We start from the raw sequence: 18,134 nt of genomic DNA, 5'->3' as shown, positions 1-18,134 counted from the left end.
TGAGGATGGGGTCGGCGTCAGCTGGGGTCCAGGCTGGCGCCAGGGGTGTCGTCGCCGGGATCTGCATTGGGGGAAGGTCGAGTGAGGTGGACCGGTGTTGATCCAGATCCAGGCCTGGATCCAGGGGGCCCTCCGGCGCCAGAGGCACCAGCATCGAAGGCCCAGGACCCCCGTCCAGCTCCGCGGGGCTCGAAGGCACACTGGTGGCGTTGGACTGCCCAAAGATGGAGTGGAGGGCTTCGTAAAATGCACAAAGCTGGGCAGGTGCCGCTCCTGATCCCGGAAAGGGAGAGAGGCCCAAAGTCATCCCACCGAACATGGAGCATTTGAGCAACGACGCTCCGGGTCCTGTGTCGCGTCAGCTGACCGGCAGGGAGAAGGCGAAGAGTGACGGTGCTTCTTCGCCTTCTTCTTGTGCTTGGACTTACCAGACGACCTGGAGTGTGGCGAGGTGTGGGGGCTCCGCGACCAGTCTCGAGACCTTCGTTGTGAGCAGGACCAGGACCAACGTGGTGCCGACTGCCGGGCCTCCAAGAGCTTTCGGGACTGCTCCCACAAAGACTTGGAATTCATGGCCCGACAGTCGGAACACAACTTCGGGTCGTGGTCACGCTCCAGGCACTAGAGGCACATGAGGTGCATGTCTGTCACAGATATCAGTCAAAAGGCTTGAAGCAGGTACGTCGATGGGACATCCCTCGTGCACCAGGAGTCTTAGACTCCGAAAAGAAGTTGAAAAAAGACGAAAAAAGCTTAGTCAAAAAGTGACTAAAGGGGTAGCTCTCTCCGGATCTGCGCTAGTCTGGTGCGGAAAAAGAAAGAACTAATGCCAGCTCACAGGGGCGGCGTCTATATAGACACCACAACGTCATCCAGGCTTACACGACGCCGAAGATGGACCCGGAGTCAACCAACGCCACCTACAGACGCACAGGGGTGATGCTGAGAAAAAATTCTCCGGATCCAGTCTGACGCCTGGGGGTCGTTCTAAGGTAAGGAATCTATAACTGTCTCTTTCAGATTGTGGGATCCACATCCTCTCATTGACAGCATAATAATGAGAAAAGTACCTGCAGAGGGCAGGAACACCCCACCGGGCGTGACCCGCAGATATAAAGAGGACTTGACAAGAAAGCCAATGGGCACCTGCCCTGGAATACCACAGATGTGAACAAAAAATGGGATAGCTCCCTAGACAACCCTAGTATGGGAGACTATGGAAGCAATCAGTAGAGTTCAGATTCTGCTCCACCCTGACTTTCTTGATATCATAGCAAAGCAGAGTCAGCCTGTGTGCCGAAAAGACAGGTACCAACAAAAGGCATATCAAAGTGGGATGAACAGCCTTTGAAAAAACAGAGGTACGAACCCAGGTGCAACGACGCAACACCACAGAGGTGGCTATGGCCTGACCCACTGAATCAATGGTATCCATACCACAATGAATAAGCCCATCTCAAATTAACTGGACATGGTCGTCCCAAATGTCATTGGGAATCTAGGTTAGCAGACGTGCCAAGGAGTCCCACAACGTATATGTAAAGCGTTCAAGGATGCAAAATGAATTGATAGGACGCAGAGCAGGACTGGTGGAAGAAAGAATATGTATGTAACAAGTGTCCATTTTCCTGGAATCTCTGTCCAGAGGGACATGTGGAAGAGGTCCAGGATCATGGGCGCGGAAAGGGCTTGTACTGAGAAACAGTAGGGTGCCGGAAAGACAAACTGGATCACTGGGGGCAAGACAGTATCTATGCGAAATAGACTGATCCACAGGGGCTGCTGCATCAGCTTTAGCTGATAGCCCCAAACAACATATCATATAGAGCGTCACTATAAGGGAGAATCTGCTCCATCCCTGTTGGGCCTAGATGGAGGAGCTCAATGAGGGTATCAATAGCCAACTCCACAAATGGAAGAGATACATCCAAAACCACAGAAACCCTCTTGAGCATGTCCGCTAATGAAGAGCTAGCCCCTGAGGAAAGACCAGGAGGGGGGAAAGGAGGCCCGAGGCTGGGGAAGATTCTAAGCAACTGGCTTCATCCAATGCAGAGAGCCAGTTGTCCTGCAGGGGAGGCTAGATAGTGTCAGCGATGGGATGCGGGAACCTCCCCTGTGTGCCATCATCTCCCATAACACGTTTCTCTAAGAAAAAAACGGAGGGGGCACTGCAGAGGGTAGAGGGAGGTTGTCCAAGTTAGATGGCATTACAGACGCCGTGCCTGACTCAGCAGTGTCGGGAAAAGAAAGTGGTGTAGCTGTGGTTGATCAGGCACCCAAGGTGTGAATCCCAAAGGGCTGGGCACCGACGACAGAACAAATCTGATAATCAAATCAGAAGGCCTAACTGAAACAGAGAGCGTGGATGCAGTGAGGCACATCTCACCTCCTTGGGGCCCACTGGGGTTCAAGGTGAAGATGAAGACCCAAAGATAAGATGATGAGAAGGATAACATTCACGCATCTAGGTCACAGTTGCCCAGGCTCCAGGGAAGGTAGGGAAGAGCCGAGTACTCTCGAGTGACGACTCCGCAACATGAGTGGGAGAAGAGGCCTCAGGCGGTGAAATCGAAAGAGGTCGCAACTTACTTCAGAGCGCGAGCAGGCCTTGGAACAAGAGGGATACAGAGAATGATGGGAGGGCTTGGAAGGCTTTGACAGCCGCCAGGAGCATCATCTGACATTCCCTCAGTGCCTTCGGACAAAGTGGATGGCAGGAGTCTCATTCGTCGGCGTCGTGGTGTACTTCCAGGCACCAAATACAAATAGAGCGAGGGTCTGTGGCCGACATTGCCGACCACAGGATCCACAAGGCTTGAAGCTGAAGACATACACCAAACACGTTTTTGCTATGACTCATTTTTCTAGGCCAAAATCTTAACTGCTAGTACTGTCAGACACTGTGGGGAGGGAACTAAAATGTTTGCTTTACTAAAAAGCCATGAGACCCAGCTGCTGGGTTACTCAACTTGTGGAGTCAGAACATACCATAAAGTTCCACGTAGTCTCTGACCTTGCCTGAATACCTGAAAAGCAATGTGGTTTTCATGGGAGTTGCACTGTGACATATTCCTTTTCTTCGCTGTTGAACCCTATATGCCTCTCACTTTTGTCCTCTACTTTCATCATCTGTTTGAGATCATTTCTGGACTGTTGGTACGATTAGTACAACCTTTCTTGGTTTTCACACAGTGAGGAAGACCCCCCCGGTAGATCCGAAAAGTCATTCCTTATCCGGCAGTCATGTCCCAGAATGCATTTTCTGCTTTTATAAAGTGGCTGTTATGAAGCCTATACTACGTTGCAGATTACCAATGCACCCCCATTTCTGTCTGTGAGAACAGCAATAAGTGTGACAGAATTATTTGCTCTCCTTTGAGTGAATGCAGTGATAATGGAGTCCAGCTTGGGGTGGTCCAATGAGGCATTTCTCTAGGCATGGTGCCAGCGTCTGTAATGTAGACCATGGCCTCCCTGTAAATGTCTTTGGAGGGTGTGCAGACTGCGGTGGAGAGGTTGGAACTGCTGTATAGTAGGTGAGTAGGATAACTGTACCTGCAGAGTCCACAGTAGCTGTGAAAGTTTCACAAAGTATCATAGAAGCAAGACCAGCCTATAGAAGGTTTCCATAGTGTGCTGCAGTTTGTGCATAAAGTTCATAAACATCTGTACCACAGATGAGCCCTGGTGGTTGTATCTGGGCCCATTAACGTGCTCCTGGTCCTGTTACTGCTCTTTAGCCACCTGCTGTATAAGTGGGGCAAAATCCTTGTGTTCCTGGGGACCCATAAACAGACCTCTGGGAGCTTCACCAGAAGGCAGTGCCCATTTTCATGCACTAACCGTTCATACACTGGGATATATTACACATTGAGCTGAGCATTGCTTTAGGCTGTATCGGAGGCATGTTGCTGATCAAGCTCTTTCTCCAAGTCCAAAATGTGGATCGGTAGCTGTCCTGATACTTTTAGTGGCGATGATGGGTCCCATGTAAATGGCAGGATACAAATATCTTGCAAAGTAAGGCTGTAGTTGGTGTAGGAAGCTGGCTCTGTATATACTATACCAAAATGAGGTATAGTGCGCACAGGGGCCAGTGGAACCCCAAAGATAGGCAGCGGTACAAGTAGATAGCACCTTACTCCCCATTTATGGTAGTGTGAGCAAGCAGTGAGGCTTTATCAGAGGGTAGTGTTAAGCATTTGTTGTACACAATCAGCAAATGATGTCACACACTCAAAGACTGAAATCAGATCAATATGATCTGTATAAAAAAAAATTTAGTTATATTTATTTTCTAGAACCAAGGAAGCCTGGAACAGGTAAGTGTAAATGGTACTTTTCAAAGCAGGTTGAACGATACAAGAAAGCTGAATAAAAATGACATTGTTAGAGGTTTGTAAATGCTTTCAATACAGTGGAAATTACTGTTAGATTACTGTTGATTACTTTTCAGATTACTTTATAGATTACTTTTTCCAGTCAGTGTGATATGCCTAGATATCATACTGGGACATTTCCTAGAGAAAAGGTAAGTAAAGCAGTTTTTAGTTATTTGCAGTTTTTCAAGTTATCATACAAAACCAAACGCCACACAACAATTTTCAGGAAAAAGCAGTTCACGCAATCCTATAGAAGGAAATTGAGTTATTGGTTTACAGATACGTACAAGTTTAAGGGAGTTAGTAGTCTGGGGTTAGAACCAGGGTTCCCCCAGGGTCAAGGATGCATCCTCTCAAAGCACCCTCAGCGGCACTAGGGCAGAGTGCTGAGGCCCAATGGTGGTATCCAATGGGGGATAGAGCCTCCAGTTGGTGGCTGCTCACGAGCAGGCCACAAGGTTGTGGGAGCAAAGCTCCTGGTGTTAGACTCCGGACAAAGGGGGATCCGAGTTAGCACCTAAAGTACACCCGTGGTGGCGCAGGGGCAGCGCGGGATGCTGTTTTGGCGTTGTGTGCCCTGTTGTTTTCACTGGGGATTCTCCGGTTGCAACTAAGACTGCAGGCTAGGAGACGGAGATCATCTGGAGGTGACCACTGGTTGGAGAGGATACGTTGGGATTCCTGGGGAAGCTGGGACTCCTCCGGTTGAGCCACCCAAGACAGTGGGACGTCAGGTGCAGGGGTGTCCTTAGGCGTCAGGTTTTCCTTACCAGCTCCGGCCATGGGGATCCTCCAGAAAGAGGCTGCAGGCTTCGCTTGGAGATTCAAGGCAGGTCAGAGATCACTAGATCTCAGGTCTGGATTGCTGGGGAGACTTCCTCGTGGAGTTGGGCCACTCGAACTCGGGCCGTGGGCGCCGGATGCAGAGTGGTGCAGACTTGCATATTTGGCAGGAACCAGAGTCTGTGGGTGAGCAAATCTGGTGCTCATGGTAGACAAGGATAAGTTACTTACCTGTAATCCTAGTTCTCTTCCAGGGGTATACTCAAAGTCATAAGCAATGAATAATTCCCGCTCACGTGTGGGACCCCGGAGCATATACAAAAAATACATATATCTGTGTATGTTTAGAATCACAAGTACATAGTACTTCCAAACATACATATATACATGTATATACACATAAATATGCAGCCTATTACAAATGCAATAGACTAAAATGCTAAAATTACATGGATTTCTATTGCAAGAAAATAATATCACATGTAAATAGTGTAATATAGAACATATACTGCAGTAATGTTCAACAACAACCCTTTATTTTCATAAAAGAAAAACAGGTAATAGCAGGCAATTTGTTCTTAGAATAATTACCACAGTATAATAAAAAACTGACACCTTGCCTTTAAGGCTTCGGAGAACCTGGAGACCGTGCCTTTAAGACCTTCAGGAGTCCCTTGCTCCCATAATGCACCATAGGTGACAGTTAGGTCAGTTCTTTTTGTACGGCGTACTAACATGTAGTAACCAGGATATCAGATGCAAACAACACACTATCGTACTGTTAATGCTCGTTCGGGGAGGCGGGAGGTTGCTTATGACTTTGAGTATAATCCTGGAACTAGGATTTCAGGTAAGTAACTTATCCTTCTCTTCCAGGGGATACTCATCAATAGTCATAAGCACTGAATAGAGTAGCAAGCCCATACCCACTTCCTCGCGGACAAGCAAACAGTAACAAGAACCTTTGACATAGCATCCAATATGTAATCATCCAAACAAATTTCTGAGTAAGGCTTGCCCGAATTGGCCTGTGTATCAGAGTCCAAACAGTAATGGCGCTTGAAAGTATGTACTGAGCACCATGTGGCTGCTTTACACATATCTGCCATAGGTATGTTTCTAAGGAGAGCTGTGGTAGAAGCCTTTCCCCTGGTGAAATGGGCCTTAGGCTTGCCAGGGAGGACTCTATTGGCCAATTGATAGGACAAGGATATACAAGACACTTTTGACCTAGAGATAGATCTTTTAGAAGCCGCAGAACCAGTATTTATGGACCCGTAGTTTATAAAGAGTCGTTCTGTTTTCTTCAAGCTTCTTGTCTTATCTAAGTAGAACTTCGGAACCCTCTTGAGGTCCAAAGAGTGGAGGGACCTTTCCGGAGGATTTGAAGGATTCGGAAAGAACGTGGGGAGATTGACTGTCTGATTAATGTGGAAATCCGAGACTACTTTGGGTAAAAAACTCAGATGTGTTCTTAAAACCACTCTGTTTGCATAAAAAACAGTATAGGGCGCTTTACAGCATAGCGCCTGGATCTCACTTACTCTGTGAGCAGAGGCGATAGCCACTAGAAAAGCAGCTTTCCATGTCAAATGTTGTAAGGAAGCTCTGTGAATAGGCTCAAAAGGAACATCCATCCATTTCGCTAGAACAGTGTTGAGCTCCCAGGGTGGAGAAGGAGCCCTAACTGGAGGATAAACCATTCTTAATCCATCGAGAAAATCTTTGACCACAGGGATTTTGAAAAAGGAAATCTGATTTGAGGATTTTCTATACGCTGTTATAGATGCAAGATGGACCTTAATAGAGGAAAATTTAAGGCCAGATTTGGCCAAATGCACTAAATATGGTGAAAGCACCTGTTCCTGACCCCGGACGGGATCATGTCTATCGTTCGTGCACCATAAGTAAAAATGCTTCCACATAAAAGCATAGGATTGTCTAGTGGAAGGTCTCTTGGCCTCTTTTAGAATGTTCATATATTCCGGAGTCAAATCTAGGTGTCCGTATTGAAGGACTTCAGGAGTCATGCAGTCAATTGTAGGGATGAGAGATTGGGGTGAAACACCTTCCCTTTGTTTTTGGATAACAGGTCTGGACGGCATGGTAGCCTCCTGTACGGGACTTCCGATAGCTGAAGGAGATCCAGATACCACCACTGACGAGGCCATTCCGGGGCTATCAGAATCATTCTGGAACTGGTCCTGTAAAACTTGTTGATCACTGTGGGAATCAACGGAATTGGTGGAAAGGCGTATAGTAATTTCTGAGACCATTTTATCAAAAGGGCATTGCCCCGAGAGCCTGGTTCGGGAAACCTGGATGCGAAGACGGGGCATTTTGTGTTTACCGCGTCTGAAAACAGGTCGATGTCTGGTATTCCCCAGTTTCTGAAGATGCTTTGAGTGACTTCATCGTTTAGAACCCAGTCGTGAGCTTCGACGAATTCTCTGCTTAAGGCGTCCGCCTGGACATTGAGAGTCCCCGGGAGATGCATTGCCAAAATGTTTACGTCTCTTGCGAGAAGCCACTTCCAGATGGTCTGAGACTCTAGAGAGAGAGGTCTCGATCATGTACCCCCCAGTTTGTTTAAGTAATGCATGGTGGTGGTGTTGTCCGTTTGAATCAGAAGGTACTGAGACTGGACTGAAGGGTACAATGATTTGAGAGCCAAGTGTACTGCTCTCAACTCTAAGGGATTGATATGGTAACTTTGTTCTGTCTCTGACCACAGGCCCTGAACGTGCAAAGTACCCATGTGAGCACCCCATCCCTGGAGTGTAGCATCCGTGACTATCGTCTGGGTAGGAGGGTCAAGTTGAAAGGGACCTCCCTTCATCAGATTGGATCTCTTCATCCACCATTTGATGGAGTCCTTGGCCGGTTGGGAGAGAAGCACCTGATCCTGCCAGCCCCCCAATATCTGCACCCATTGGTCCTCCAGAGATTGTTGCAAAGGACGCATGTTTAATCTGGCGTTTGGTACGATGAAGATTCATGATGCAATTTATTCCAGCAGTGAGGACACCTGTCTGTGGGATACTGTGTGAGAAGAAGGGTGCAACATTTCTTGTGAATTGAGGATAACATCACCTCCGAAGGACACGCGCTTGCTTTTGCGGTATCCAGTGAGGCACCCAGGTAGTGGATCTTTTGAGATGGGTTGAAGATTGATTTCTTGTAGTTTGCATGGAGACCCAACCTGTTCAGTAGTTGCGGACAGTACGAGAGATGAGTCTGAAGCAGAGCAGGTGACGAGCTCTTCAGGAACCAGTCGTCCAGATAAGGATATATGAATATCCTTTGCTTGCGAAGCAACGCTGCCACCACTGCCATGCACTTCGAAAACGTTCGGGGAGCTGATTTGAGCCCGAACGGAAGGACCTTGAACTGATAGTGTTGGGATGACATTTGAAACCGTAGAAATCTGCGATGTTTTATGGACACTGGAACATGAAAGTATGCGTCCTGTAGGTATATAGCACACATCCAGTCTCCCTGACGGAGCTGTGGGAATAGTTGATGTAAAGCCAACATTCGAAACTTCTCTTTGCAATTGTATATATTTAGCAGTCTCAAGTTGAGTATTGGTCTGTATTCTATGGTAGGACCTCTTTTCTGCACCAGAAAATAGCTAGAATAAATCCCTTGCTTTCTTTGTGGAATAGGGACCTTTTCTATGGCATGTTTTTGTAGCTGAACGTTTACTTCTGCATGTAACAAGTGGTGTGCTTGAAGAGTACTTTGCCACGGAGGAACTGATGGTGGTGGGGATTTGAACCCGAGCAGATAGCCATTTTGCACAATATTCAGAACCCATATGTCCTTTGTTAGTTTCTCCCACTCCTCCAGGTGTAACAAAACACTTCCCTCCCACTGGAGTGGTCAATGGGCATGGAGGAAGCCATCCCTCATTGTTTCGCTGATTGTTTAGGAGCATTAGACTGCTGTTTTGTAGATACTATCCCTCGTCTACTTTGTTGGTAGTGGGAACTGGATTGACTTTAGCTATGATTTTGCGTGTTTTAATGAGGGGTTTGAACCCTCTCTTGAAAGGAACGATCATAGGGACGGAACCTATGCCTAAATTCTTTCCGCTTATCTAAGCCAATCGCTTTCGCAGTGTCCAATTCATTCTTAATTTTGGACATTTCGTTGTCTGCATGGGAACTGAACAGAGGATCCACTGAATGGAAGGCTCGTTATTTTTCTCTGTGCATACGCTTTAGTCTCGTAAGACGAAGCCATGCTGATCGCCTCGAGCAAATGCCATGTAAGTATCCATGAGCCGTCAAGTCAGATGTATCCGCAGCTGCACTGATGATCTGATTAGCTACCAGTACACCTTCTTGAAGGATCTTCTGCAAGTCCAGTTGATTCTCCTTCGGTAGCTTCTCTGTAAATCTCGCCAAAGAGTCCCAGAGAGACCTATCGTACCAACCCAGCAGGGCAGAAGAACTAGCCACCTTCATTACCGAAGCCAATGTATTGCACATTTGTTTGCCTAGAGAATCCATATTTCTGCTGTCCTTCTCTGGTGGGGCAGTAGAGGAAGATGTAGCCGAATGTGCCTTTCTGGCTGCAGCCACGATGACGGAGTCTGGAAGTGGGTCAGCACGAAGAAAAAGAGGGTCCTGTTTTGGAGCCTTATATTTCTTGGAAATCCGTGTGGGAGCTGAACCCACCGCGGCCGGAGTAAGGAAGGTCTGCATTGCTGGCTCTAGCAGACCTGGAACCAAGGGAAGCAGAGGCCTTGCTGAAGATCTATGATGAAGGGTTTCAAAGATAATGGACGTTGAAACTGGAGGTGTAAACAAATTGAGGTTTAGCTTGTTGGCACCCCTGCAGAGAACTTCATTAAAAGTTCTGATATCGTCAATCGGAGACTCCCTGGACAGGGGTGTCGTGGATAAAGTAGGCGAATAATCTCTAATGGAAGACCTTGTAGACTTGGTTGATGATGAAGATCTACGACTTGTTTTAGGAGTAAGAGGACGACGAGATCACGAGCGCCCTGTTGATCTTAAACGCCGTGTCGCTGGAGACCTAGATCTCCTTGGAGACCTGCGTGAAGGGGGTCCCCCAGAGACTCTGGATGGCAAAAGAGACTTGGAGAATTCCGAGCCCAGAACTCTAGGTGGCACTTTACAGTGTTGAATATCTTCTAGCCATCGTGGAGATTTGTTAGTAGGAGAAGACTTCTCTCTAGGAGCCGGAGATCCCTCTGGTGTGATATGTATAGTGTTGATCCCAGTAGAAGATGACACTTCTCTCGACGTCGACCGCCGTGTTGTCGACATCGATCGTGGCTTCTCTTGTGCATCTCCTGAAGTGGCGAGAATTCTCGACGTCGAGCGATGCCTCAACGACGACCTGGACAATGCCACTACAGACGTCGACCGATGCTGTGGATACACACTTGAAGATTCGTGTCTCTGCGGTGATGCCCTCGACCTCGGTCTCTTCGATGGAGACCGTGAAAGTCTTCTCGACGTCGAACGCCGGTAGGTGTGTGGTACCTTCGACGTCGACTTCCCTGTACCCTCACCACTGGTATAGTGCGGAGGGGTGGCTGACCTATGCCAAGGCAGTGGTTTGTAGGTATGGCACACAGGGATGTCTGCCATGTCGACTCTTTACTTTGTTCAGTGCAAAAACACGCAGCCTGCAAAGGCAGTGTGTGTGTGTAAAGGTGCAGGGCCTCTAAGGGTGACACAACAAGTGCTGCAGCCCTCAGGGACCATCTCTGGCCACAGTGCCCTTTGTACCTGTGGTACCATTTACTAGGGACTGACCTGTAGCCAAAGAGTGCCAATTGGGTTTTGTCTTCAATGCAGTTTAGGGAAAGAAATTAGGCCCCGGGTACCTGTTTGGCAGGAACCCAGGGCACACTTAGTCAAAGTACATCAGCAGTTTATCAAAAAGTGGGGGCAACCATGCAAAAAGAGGGCACTTTCTTACAGTTGGCGACAAGGGAACTATCAGAGCTCTTGTCAACTAAACCATTTTAAAATGGGTGGCTCAGTTGACTATGTAATCGTCATCAACGGAGGGTAAGCCAAAAGAGTTGTAGTCACTGATTGAGATGAGACCACTTGTTGATGTAGTTGGTGGCAACAGAGCAGCAGGAAGCATCAAGGCTGTCTACTTAAAGTAGGTCTTAGAGAAAAACCAGCAGCTCCAGGTGTCAACGAGATCGGTCTTGAAGAGGTCACCGATGGCAGGTTAATAAGCAAAGTCACTTTATTCGCAGTCGATAGGAGTCTTCCCCTCAAAAAAATGTTTAAGCTGTAATGCTAACAGGACCTCTGAGGAACTTAATTTTTTATAAATATTTTTACCATTTTGTGTGCTGAATACTTTCGATGATGCTGCTTTGATGACTTTCCTCTGGAAACTGGCGGCTTTTCCAAGTTAGAGACAGAAACAGGAGCTTCCACGAAAAAGTCCAACTCTGGGAGCTCCACCTTTCCACTTTTGCATGGCCTTCGTAAAAGCTTGCGGAAGCACTCCGTACCGAAAATTCAAGACAGGGCGTCCCTTTACAAAAAGGAACCCTTTACATGAAGTTTTCCTCCTTTTATTTCTGTCTTGGAGAGACTTGCAAGGGAAGGATTTACATATGGTGCAATGTGCTTGGGGTACAAGCAGTACATACACTTTTTATCTGAGGGTCATTTGCAAAAATTGTATTCGCCTGCGGGTGGTACAACTGGTTGTCTTTTCTTCTATTGTGATGGAGAACCTCTCCTTTGGGTCATATATTTGAGAAACCGCTAACTAGAAACAACTTACTTGAGTGTTTCTGAAGCTATGGCAGGTCTAACATACAGGGCTGATGAGTTAAATTGTAAAGGTAAATCGATCAGCAGAGGCAAAATTAGAGCACAGCTCTTTCCAAGACATGTGAAATTAAGCTATAATGGCCTTTTGAGGGAGTGGGGAGCCTACTTAGTCCATTCACTTCATTGTCATGTTCAGTCTTTTTCAAATGCAGTGAATGTGCTAGTAAACAAACACTGCTGCTTGGGCCTTTGGGCATTTTTCCATTGACTATTACAATTCTAAAGCATGAGGTGTTCTTAGCCTGATAAAGGGAAATGATTCAAGAATGCGAATCAATCGAAGGTCCAATGAAGAAGAATTAGATTTGTAATAGAAGCGTCAGTCAGCTAAGTATGAGGTGCAGGGGTCTGTGATCTTCACCATCATGGGCAACGTGTAAGTGTTTTTAAGATTTTAGGTTGGAAACCGAAAACTCCCTTTATAGATGGCACAACGGGTATATTGGGTTAAGTGAAAGTTGATTTGGATAATTCTAGCCAGAATACAAAAGCACATCATACCATTCCATTAGAGACAAAGTGAGGCTCATGTAGGTCTGAGCCATAAGGGACCACCATTTTAACAGACGTTGCCAGAATAAGAGGAAAGAACTACACTTAATGTATTTTTTTTTTATAGCACCAATTTTTTGACCGCTCCTACGTATTCCGTTAGAAGAAAGTTATCAGGACCTTTGTACTGGCTTCATACACTACATCATTAAAACTCTTCTTTCAGCAGACCGAAATCTTCTATAATTCTCAAAGATACCTTTAGTAAATCCTAGTATTACTTCCAGAAGGTGCGGGGTTAAAAGTAGGGATATAATGTGCCACATTATCAGAAATACATCATCCTAGTACCTTCTAATGTAGGGCAGGAGCATGCAATTTCATAGGATGGCATGATACTTCCCAGTAAAATCTATGTAACTATCTGGGGTATATTCATATGGATGACAAATTAAAAATGTAACTGCTTATGTTCACAATGCAGGTATTTAAGTTAATAGATGAGCGGTTGTGGTGTATATATCAATATGTTATTGTGACTCAAGTTTTCTCCTTATCAGACAGTGGCGAGTTACACCTAAAATACTGGGGTCATAACTGTAGATTTACAAAGCTCCAAAAGGAACTATGAAAAAGAAAACTGGCAAGTGTCTCTCACTCCTCTTAAAATTAGTTATTCTCAAGGAGGTGGGAGTGTCTGGGTCAGATAACTATTCATAGATAGAATCTCTCATATGTAGGTATTAAATTCAGCTCCCCATATACTGTACCTACAAATCAATAGGCGCACACTCAACAGTTTTTATTTTATGCTATATGAATACTTTTTATATACACTATTCATCTACAAATCATTTGCATTAGAATGACTGAATATAATGATCAACTCAAAAATTCTAACACATTGTGGCAGGGATTAGCTAAATCTCTCCCTCCTTCCCTCCTTACGGGATTCAAACAGAAATGCCTAAAAAAGTGCAACCAGAACCACAACAAAAAAATGCACGCTCTTTAGATACATCATCACCCTAAATGCAACTGCACTAGAAGCCTTTCTATGGATCCATGTTGCCAAAACTTTCCACCACTGGCCCCTGTTCTTCTGTGTTACTTGCGGGATTACTCCCTCTTCAGAAAAAGCCCTGATTATCTCAGACTTCAACTTTTTTTGTGATATTCAATGCTTGGCATGCTATGGAATCCAATAAGATTCTCAATTCTGAAAGTGAAGGGAATATGCCTATTCTTCACTCACAGGGTTTCAGAAGGTAAACTTGTCATGTCCATCAAAATGTTTACCCAGAAATGTATGCTACGTAAAGTACCACAATTGTGGATTTCCCAAGCACCACATAAGGGTCATGGGAGTTCGTTTTTGGCAGCTCTTCCAACTTGTCACATCACGTGGACCCCCCCCACCCATTTTAGGTTTAAGAAATAACCAAAATCAAGTTAAATGCTGCAGTGGACATAGTATACTTTCAAAACACATATTTAACACACACACACACACACACACACACATATAATTGGTGATCAAATTACAAAGCTTTTATCATGCAATGTCGAAAATGTACTGAAAACAGTGGCACTCTACTAATCAAAAACAAAAAAACTGTCAAGCTAGAAGTCCACCGGATGACATCAAGGGATTAGCTATGGACAGAAAATCATACCAAAGAATGCTTTGCTCATGAGTGGGATTAATCAATGCAGAACGTTAAACTGCCAAAAAGCTCTAATGATCAACTTATTTTATAATTCTCTTTTCTATGTAAAAAAGTATATAGGTGAAACCTGCTGGTGAAGGAGTTCGAGTTGCATCAGGGATCATGTCAACCCTGACAACAGGAGCTGCAGGTGGTTGCTGTTGATAGTACATCTGAATGGGGAGCGTAATTGCCCTTCTTTTCACACCAACAACATGTATGTGTGCTTGTCCATTGCTCGTAGAGTCATCCACTCTTTTGACGGTATGGTTTGGAAAAACAGTTCTGGCAAACAAGCATAATAAAAGACGAAGAATTAAACTGAAAAGCTGAAATGCAACAGGTAATTTTATAAACAATATTTCACTTCTCAATACTTAAGTTGCTCTATCCAAAGTCAAGCTCTATTTCCAAACTACAGAGTAGAATATAGACTGGCTGAATGAAAATCTAAGCATACAAATAAAAAAAGACTGCCACAATTTTTCGGTTGAAGATCAGCCCTTTAAAAGCTATTAGCAAATGTTTTGCATTAAGAGTACAGCACGGCAAAACAAGTACACTAAGTGGAAATATAAGGTTTTTGTTTTCAGAAAATATTGCCATTGGTGTGACAAAACAGTAATTGAAACACATCCCAAAAATCCTTTCGATAGATAACATGATGCTAATAAAATCCAGCCAAAGACAAAATGTAGTAAAACAAACTGGAACGGCATGGTGAGCAAAGAAACGATGGATTTAGGCCCAGATCTCTGTACTGGGGTGAATGTATGACATTGTTCTGCATTCTGTCCATCAACTGTTGTTTTTGCATTTGTCACCCCGAGTGGGAAGGGTATGCCCAGACGTGGGTCCCATGCTCTCCATGCCACTGGAATCAAGCTATCCTGGCTTAAGAGGGCTGAAACCCCGAAACCGGTCCTAGGATGCTTGTTTCCAGTCCAGGGAGGACCTGGCTTGGAAGTTCGGGCTGGACTGTTCCCATGAGGCACAGGGTCAAGACTGATTTGCATATGGCTGGGTTCAAGCTGGCATGGTGAGCAAAAAAACTATGGATTTAGGCCCAGATCTCTGTACTGGGGTGAATGTATGACATTGTTCTGCATTCTGTCTATCAACTCTTTTTGCGTAAAGCAAAATAATGACAGAAGGCATTCATATAGACATCAGGCAAAGTATAGAGCAGAATGGACTTTGGAAAGTCTCTTAAGGCTTACATCATCTTCATTAAAGTCACACACGTCAGTTTTATAGATATCTTTTTAGACAGTTTGCAAAATGTAAACGGTCGCTGACAACCACCGTTTCACCCACTTTAGCAAGCATAGAAAGTTTCACATCCATGGGTACAAACAGGCATGTTTTTAAGCATTTGGAGGCAGATCAGTCTAGAAACCAGTGAACATTATTAAAAATGATTAGATCAGAGGGTATGCTTTAGCTTGTGGATTCTTCACACGCCTTATAGGGTTACCGGTGTCTCATGTTTCACAACATCCAGCAACTCATAGGACAGGATCTAAGTTAACTCACCCTAATGGCAATATTTAGCATCAACACAATCGAAACTAGGGGTGGGGAGGACAACACGGCCTTCCAGAAAGCCCATGAAATGTTTTTCATTCATTCCAGTCAACGTTAGTGCCTTAAGAAAGAATGGAACCCATACATGTGACTTACAGAGTGACTATGTTGAACCTGCCCTCAATCACAGAAACATGGAAAGCAGATGACACTTCAACTGTTCTACATGAAGCAATCCCTGTTGGATAACTAACACACTAAAAAACTAAAAAATAACAGGTAAGGTGGTGGTGGTGGTGGGGGGGGGGAGGAGGGGATGTTTGGGAGATGCGTAGCTGAAGTTCACACACTCTGTTTCAACTACCTTGATGAAATATCACTCAACACCAAAGTGTGAATCCTTTCTTATTCACTTTCCCTCACTTTAACCTTCAGCACTTCAATCCTTCTAATGTACCGACCATCGCCACACAAAACAACATTTGTGGATGCCCTATTGGATCCTGTCTAGGATATCAGAATTGACTACCATCTTCTGTGTGTTCTAGGAGACCTCAAACATTGTCGGACACATTGAAATTAAACCAAGCAAGAGACCTACTCAATAAAGCTTAAAGTACTAAATAACTGCCATCTTGTCTCTGGTGCTTCACAGAGTGCAGTGCATACCCGCAATGCTATATTCACCCCTACAGACTTTCAGTCAAAGAAACACAGCCCATTACTTGGAGGGATCATCATATATTATGCTTGTGTTTTATTGTTGTTTTTTTAAACTTTAAATTAAACCTTCCAATGGAGCTATCAAAAGCAACAAAACCTAAAGACATCCCTAACATCGCATGGAAGAGTTTTAAAAGACACATTTCAGCCAGAATTAATGATAGAGACCACTAAATATCCATCAACCAAATCCACTGCTGGCTCACAAACATTTTCTGCAAAGTTGTGCCCCTTAAAGCCTTTAGATAAACGCAACCACCATAGAAGGTAGGCTACCTGAATTTCAATGTTTAATCTACAAAAAAGAAAATCAGATTTCTAGAACAATGGTGGAAAACCAATGGCCAAAAAGAGAAAACACTGTACTATCGTGGAACTCTCTTTAAACCATTTTGCAAGTTCATGAGGCACATTATTAAGGCTTTTTTGTTCTCATGTTTGTTTTCTTTCTTCTCATGTGTCAAAGGTGCTTCTGTTGCACTGTACCCGCTCATTTAAGGAAGAAAACCTTCACATCAAACATAGAAAACATGTTCTGTAACTATGTATTCATTTCTGTTTGTGTAAGTTCTCATGGGAAGCAACTGTTAAATTCTCACAAGAACTCGCAGTCAAAATATCAGCAATCATTTTGCAATCAACAACTATATAAAGAGGCCGCACACAAAGTGCCCCACCTGTTATTCTGTATTGTTGTGGAGCGACTGTGCGGCATGTTCTCTTAAGAGGTCCCAAAATCTTTCAGGGTTTGGAGTTTAACTCTTCTTGGAAAGCTAAACTCAATGGGGTGGGTAGGGTGCTTTCGTTTTTTTAAATCCTTGTTCTGATCCATGTCTGATTTGGTGCTTAAAACAGGGAGCTCACACTAAAATTATAGCAGGAACTTAAACTTTTAAATACTTGCAAGATAACAGGAAATGCCTAAAGATAGACTTTTAGATAAGATTTTACAAAGAACTAATTTGTACATCACCTGTACCAGAGGATTTCACAAAGAACTTAAGAAAGGTGCATTGATCTCAGAAGAGATCAGAAAGTGGACTTGTCATTTAACAAGAAGGTCTTTAGTTTTTGTCAGACATTTAGGGTCAAAAACATATAAAAGACAAGTATTCTAACAGGAAGTGACTTTAAAATCCTTATGGCAGGTGTTACTTTACCCATAGTTGATAAAAACAAGCAGTGTCTGCCATCAGTAAGTTGATAACTAACACAAATGGTAAAGATGAATGGTTACTTGTAGTCATGGCTCTGCATCATAGAGATCTTGACTGAAGTCATAAATGTTCAAATAATTCTCCACTGCTTTTGTGGACCCCAAAACACTTAAAATACATATTTTTTCCATATAACATTTAATACCAGGTGCCAAGGACCAAATGTTCATATGAACGAAAGCACCCTTCAGAAGCCTATCCAAGGCAAGTATTCGCTCAAAATATAGATTGTAAAGAACAAGTTACTTATCTTCAGTAACGCCTTATCAGGCTTCAGACTGGATCCAGAAGAGTTTTCTCTGCACGCTGGTAGGTGGCATAGGTCGGCTCCGCATCACCTATAGACGGAGGTTACTTTTTTCACGACTTTCCATGTCAGGAGCGCGGAGCCATGAAGTGTACCAACAGAGGTGTGTTTGAAAACAAGGGCCCTAAAAGGATCAGCCTTGACCC

General features: G+C 44.6%; 1 protein-coding gene across 1 annotated transcript in view; it reads right to left on the bottom strand.

Annotated features, from left to right (window-relative positions):
* The window catches only part of ARID2 (AT-rich interaction domain 2), a 1,055,333-nt gene that overhangs the window by 351,307 nt on the left and 685,892 nt on the right, over positions 1-18,134 (bottom strand). The window contains exon 14 of the mRNA XM_085653362.1: positions 14,303-14,499. Coding sequence (XP_085509488.1) covers positions 14,303-14,499 — 197 coding nt within the window. The remainder of the gene's footprint in view (positions 1-14,302; positions 14,500-18,134) is intronic.

The sequence above is a fragment of the Triturus cristatus genome, chromosome 4_1 (assembly GCF_964204655.1).
Source record: "Triturus cristatus chromosome 4_1, aTriCri1.1, whole genome shotgun sequence".
Taxonomy (NCBI): Eukaryota; Metazoa; Chordata; class Amphibia; order Caudata; family Salamandridae; genus Triturus; species Triturus cristatus.
This window is presented reverse-complemented; position numbering and strand designations above follow the sequence as displayed.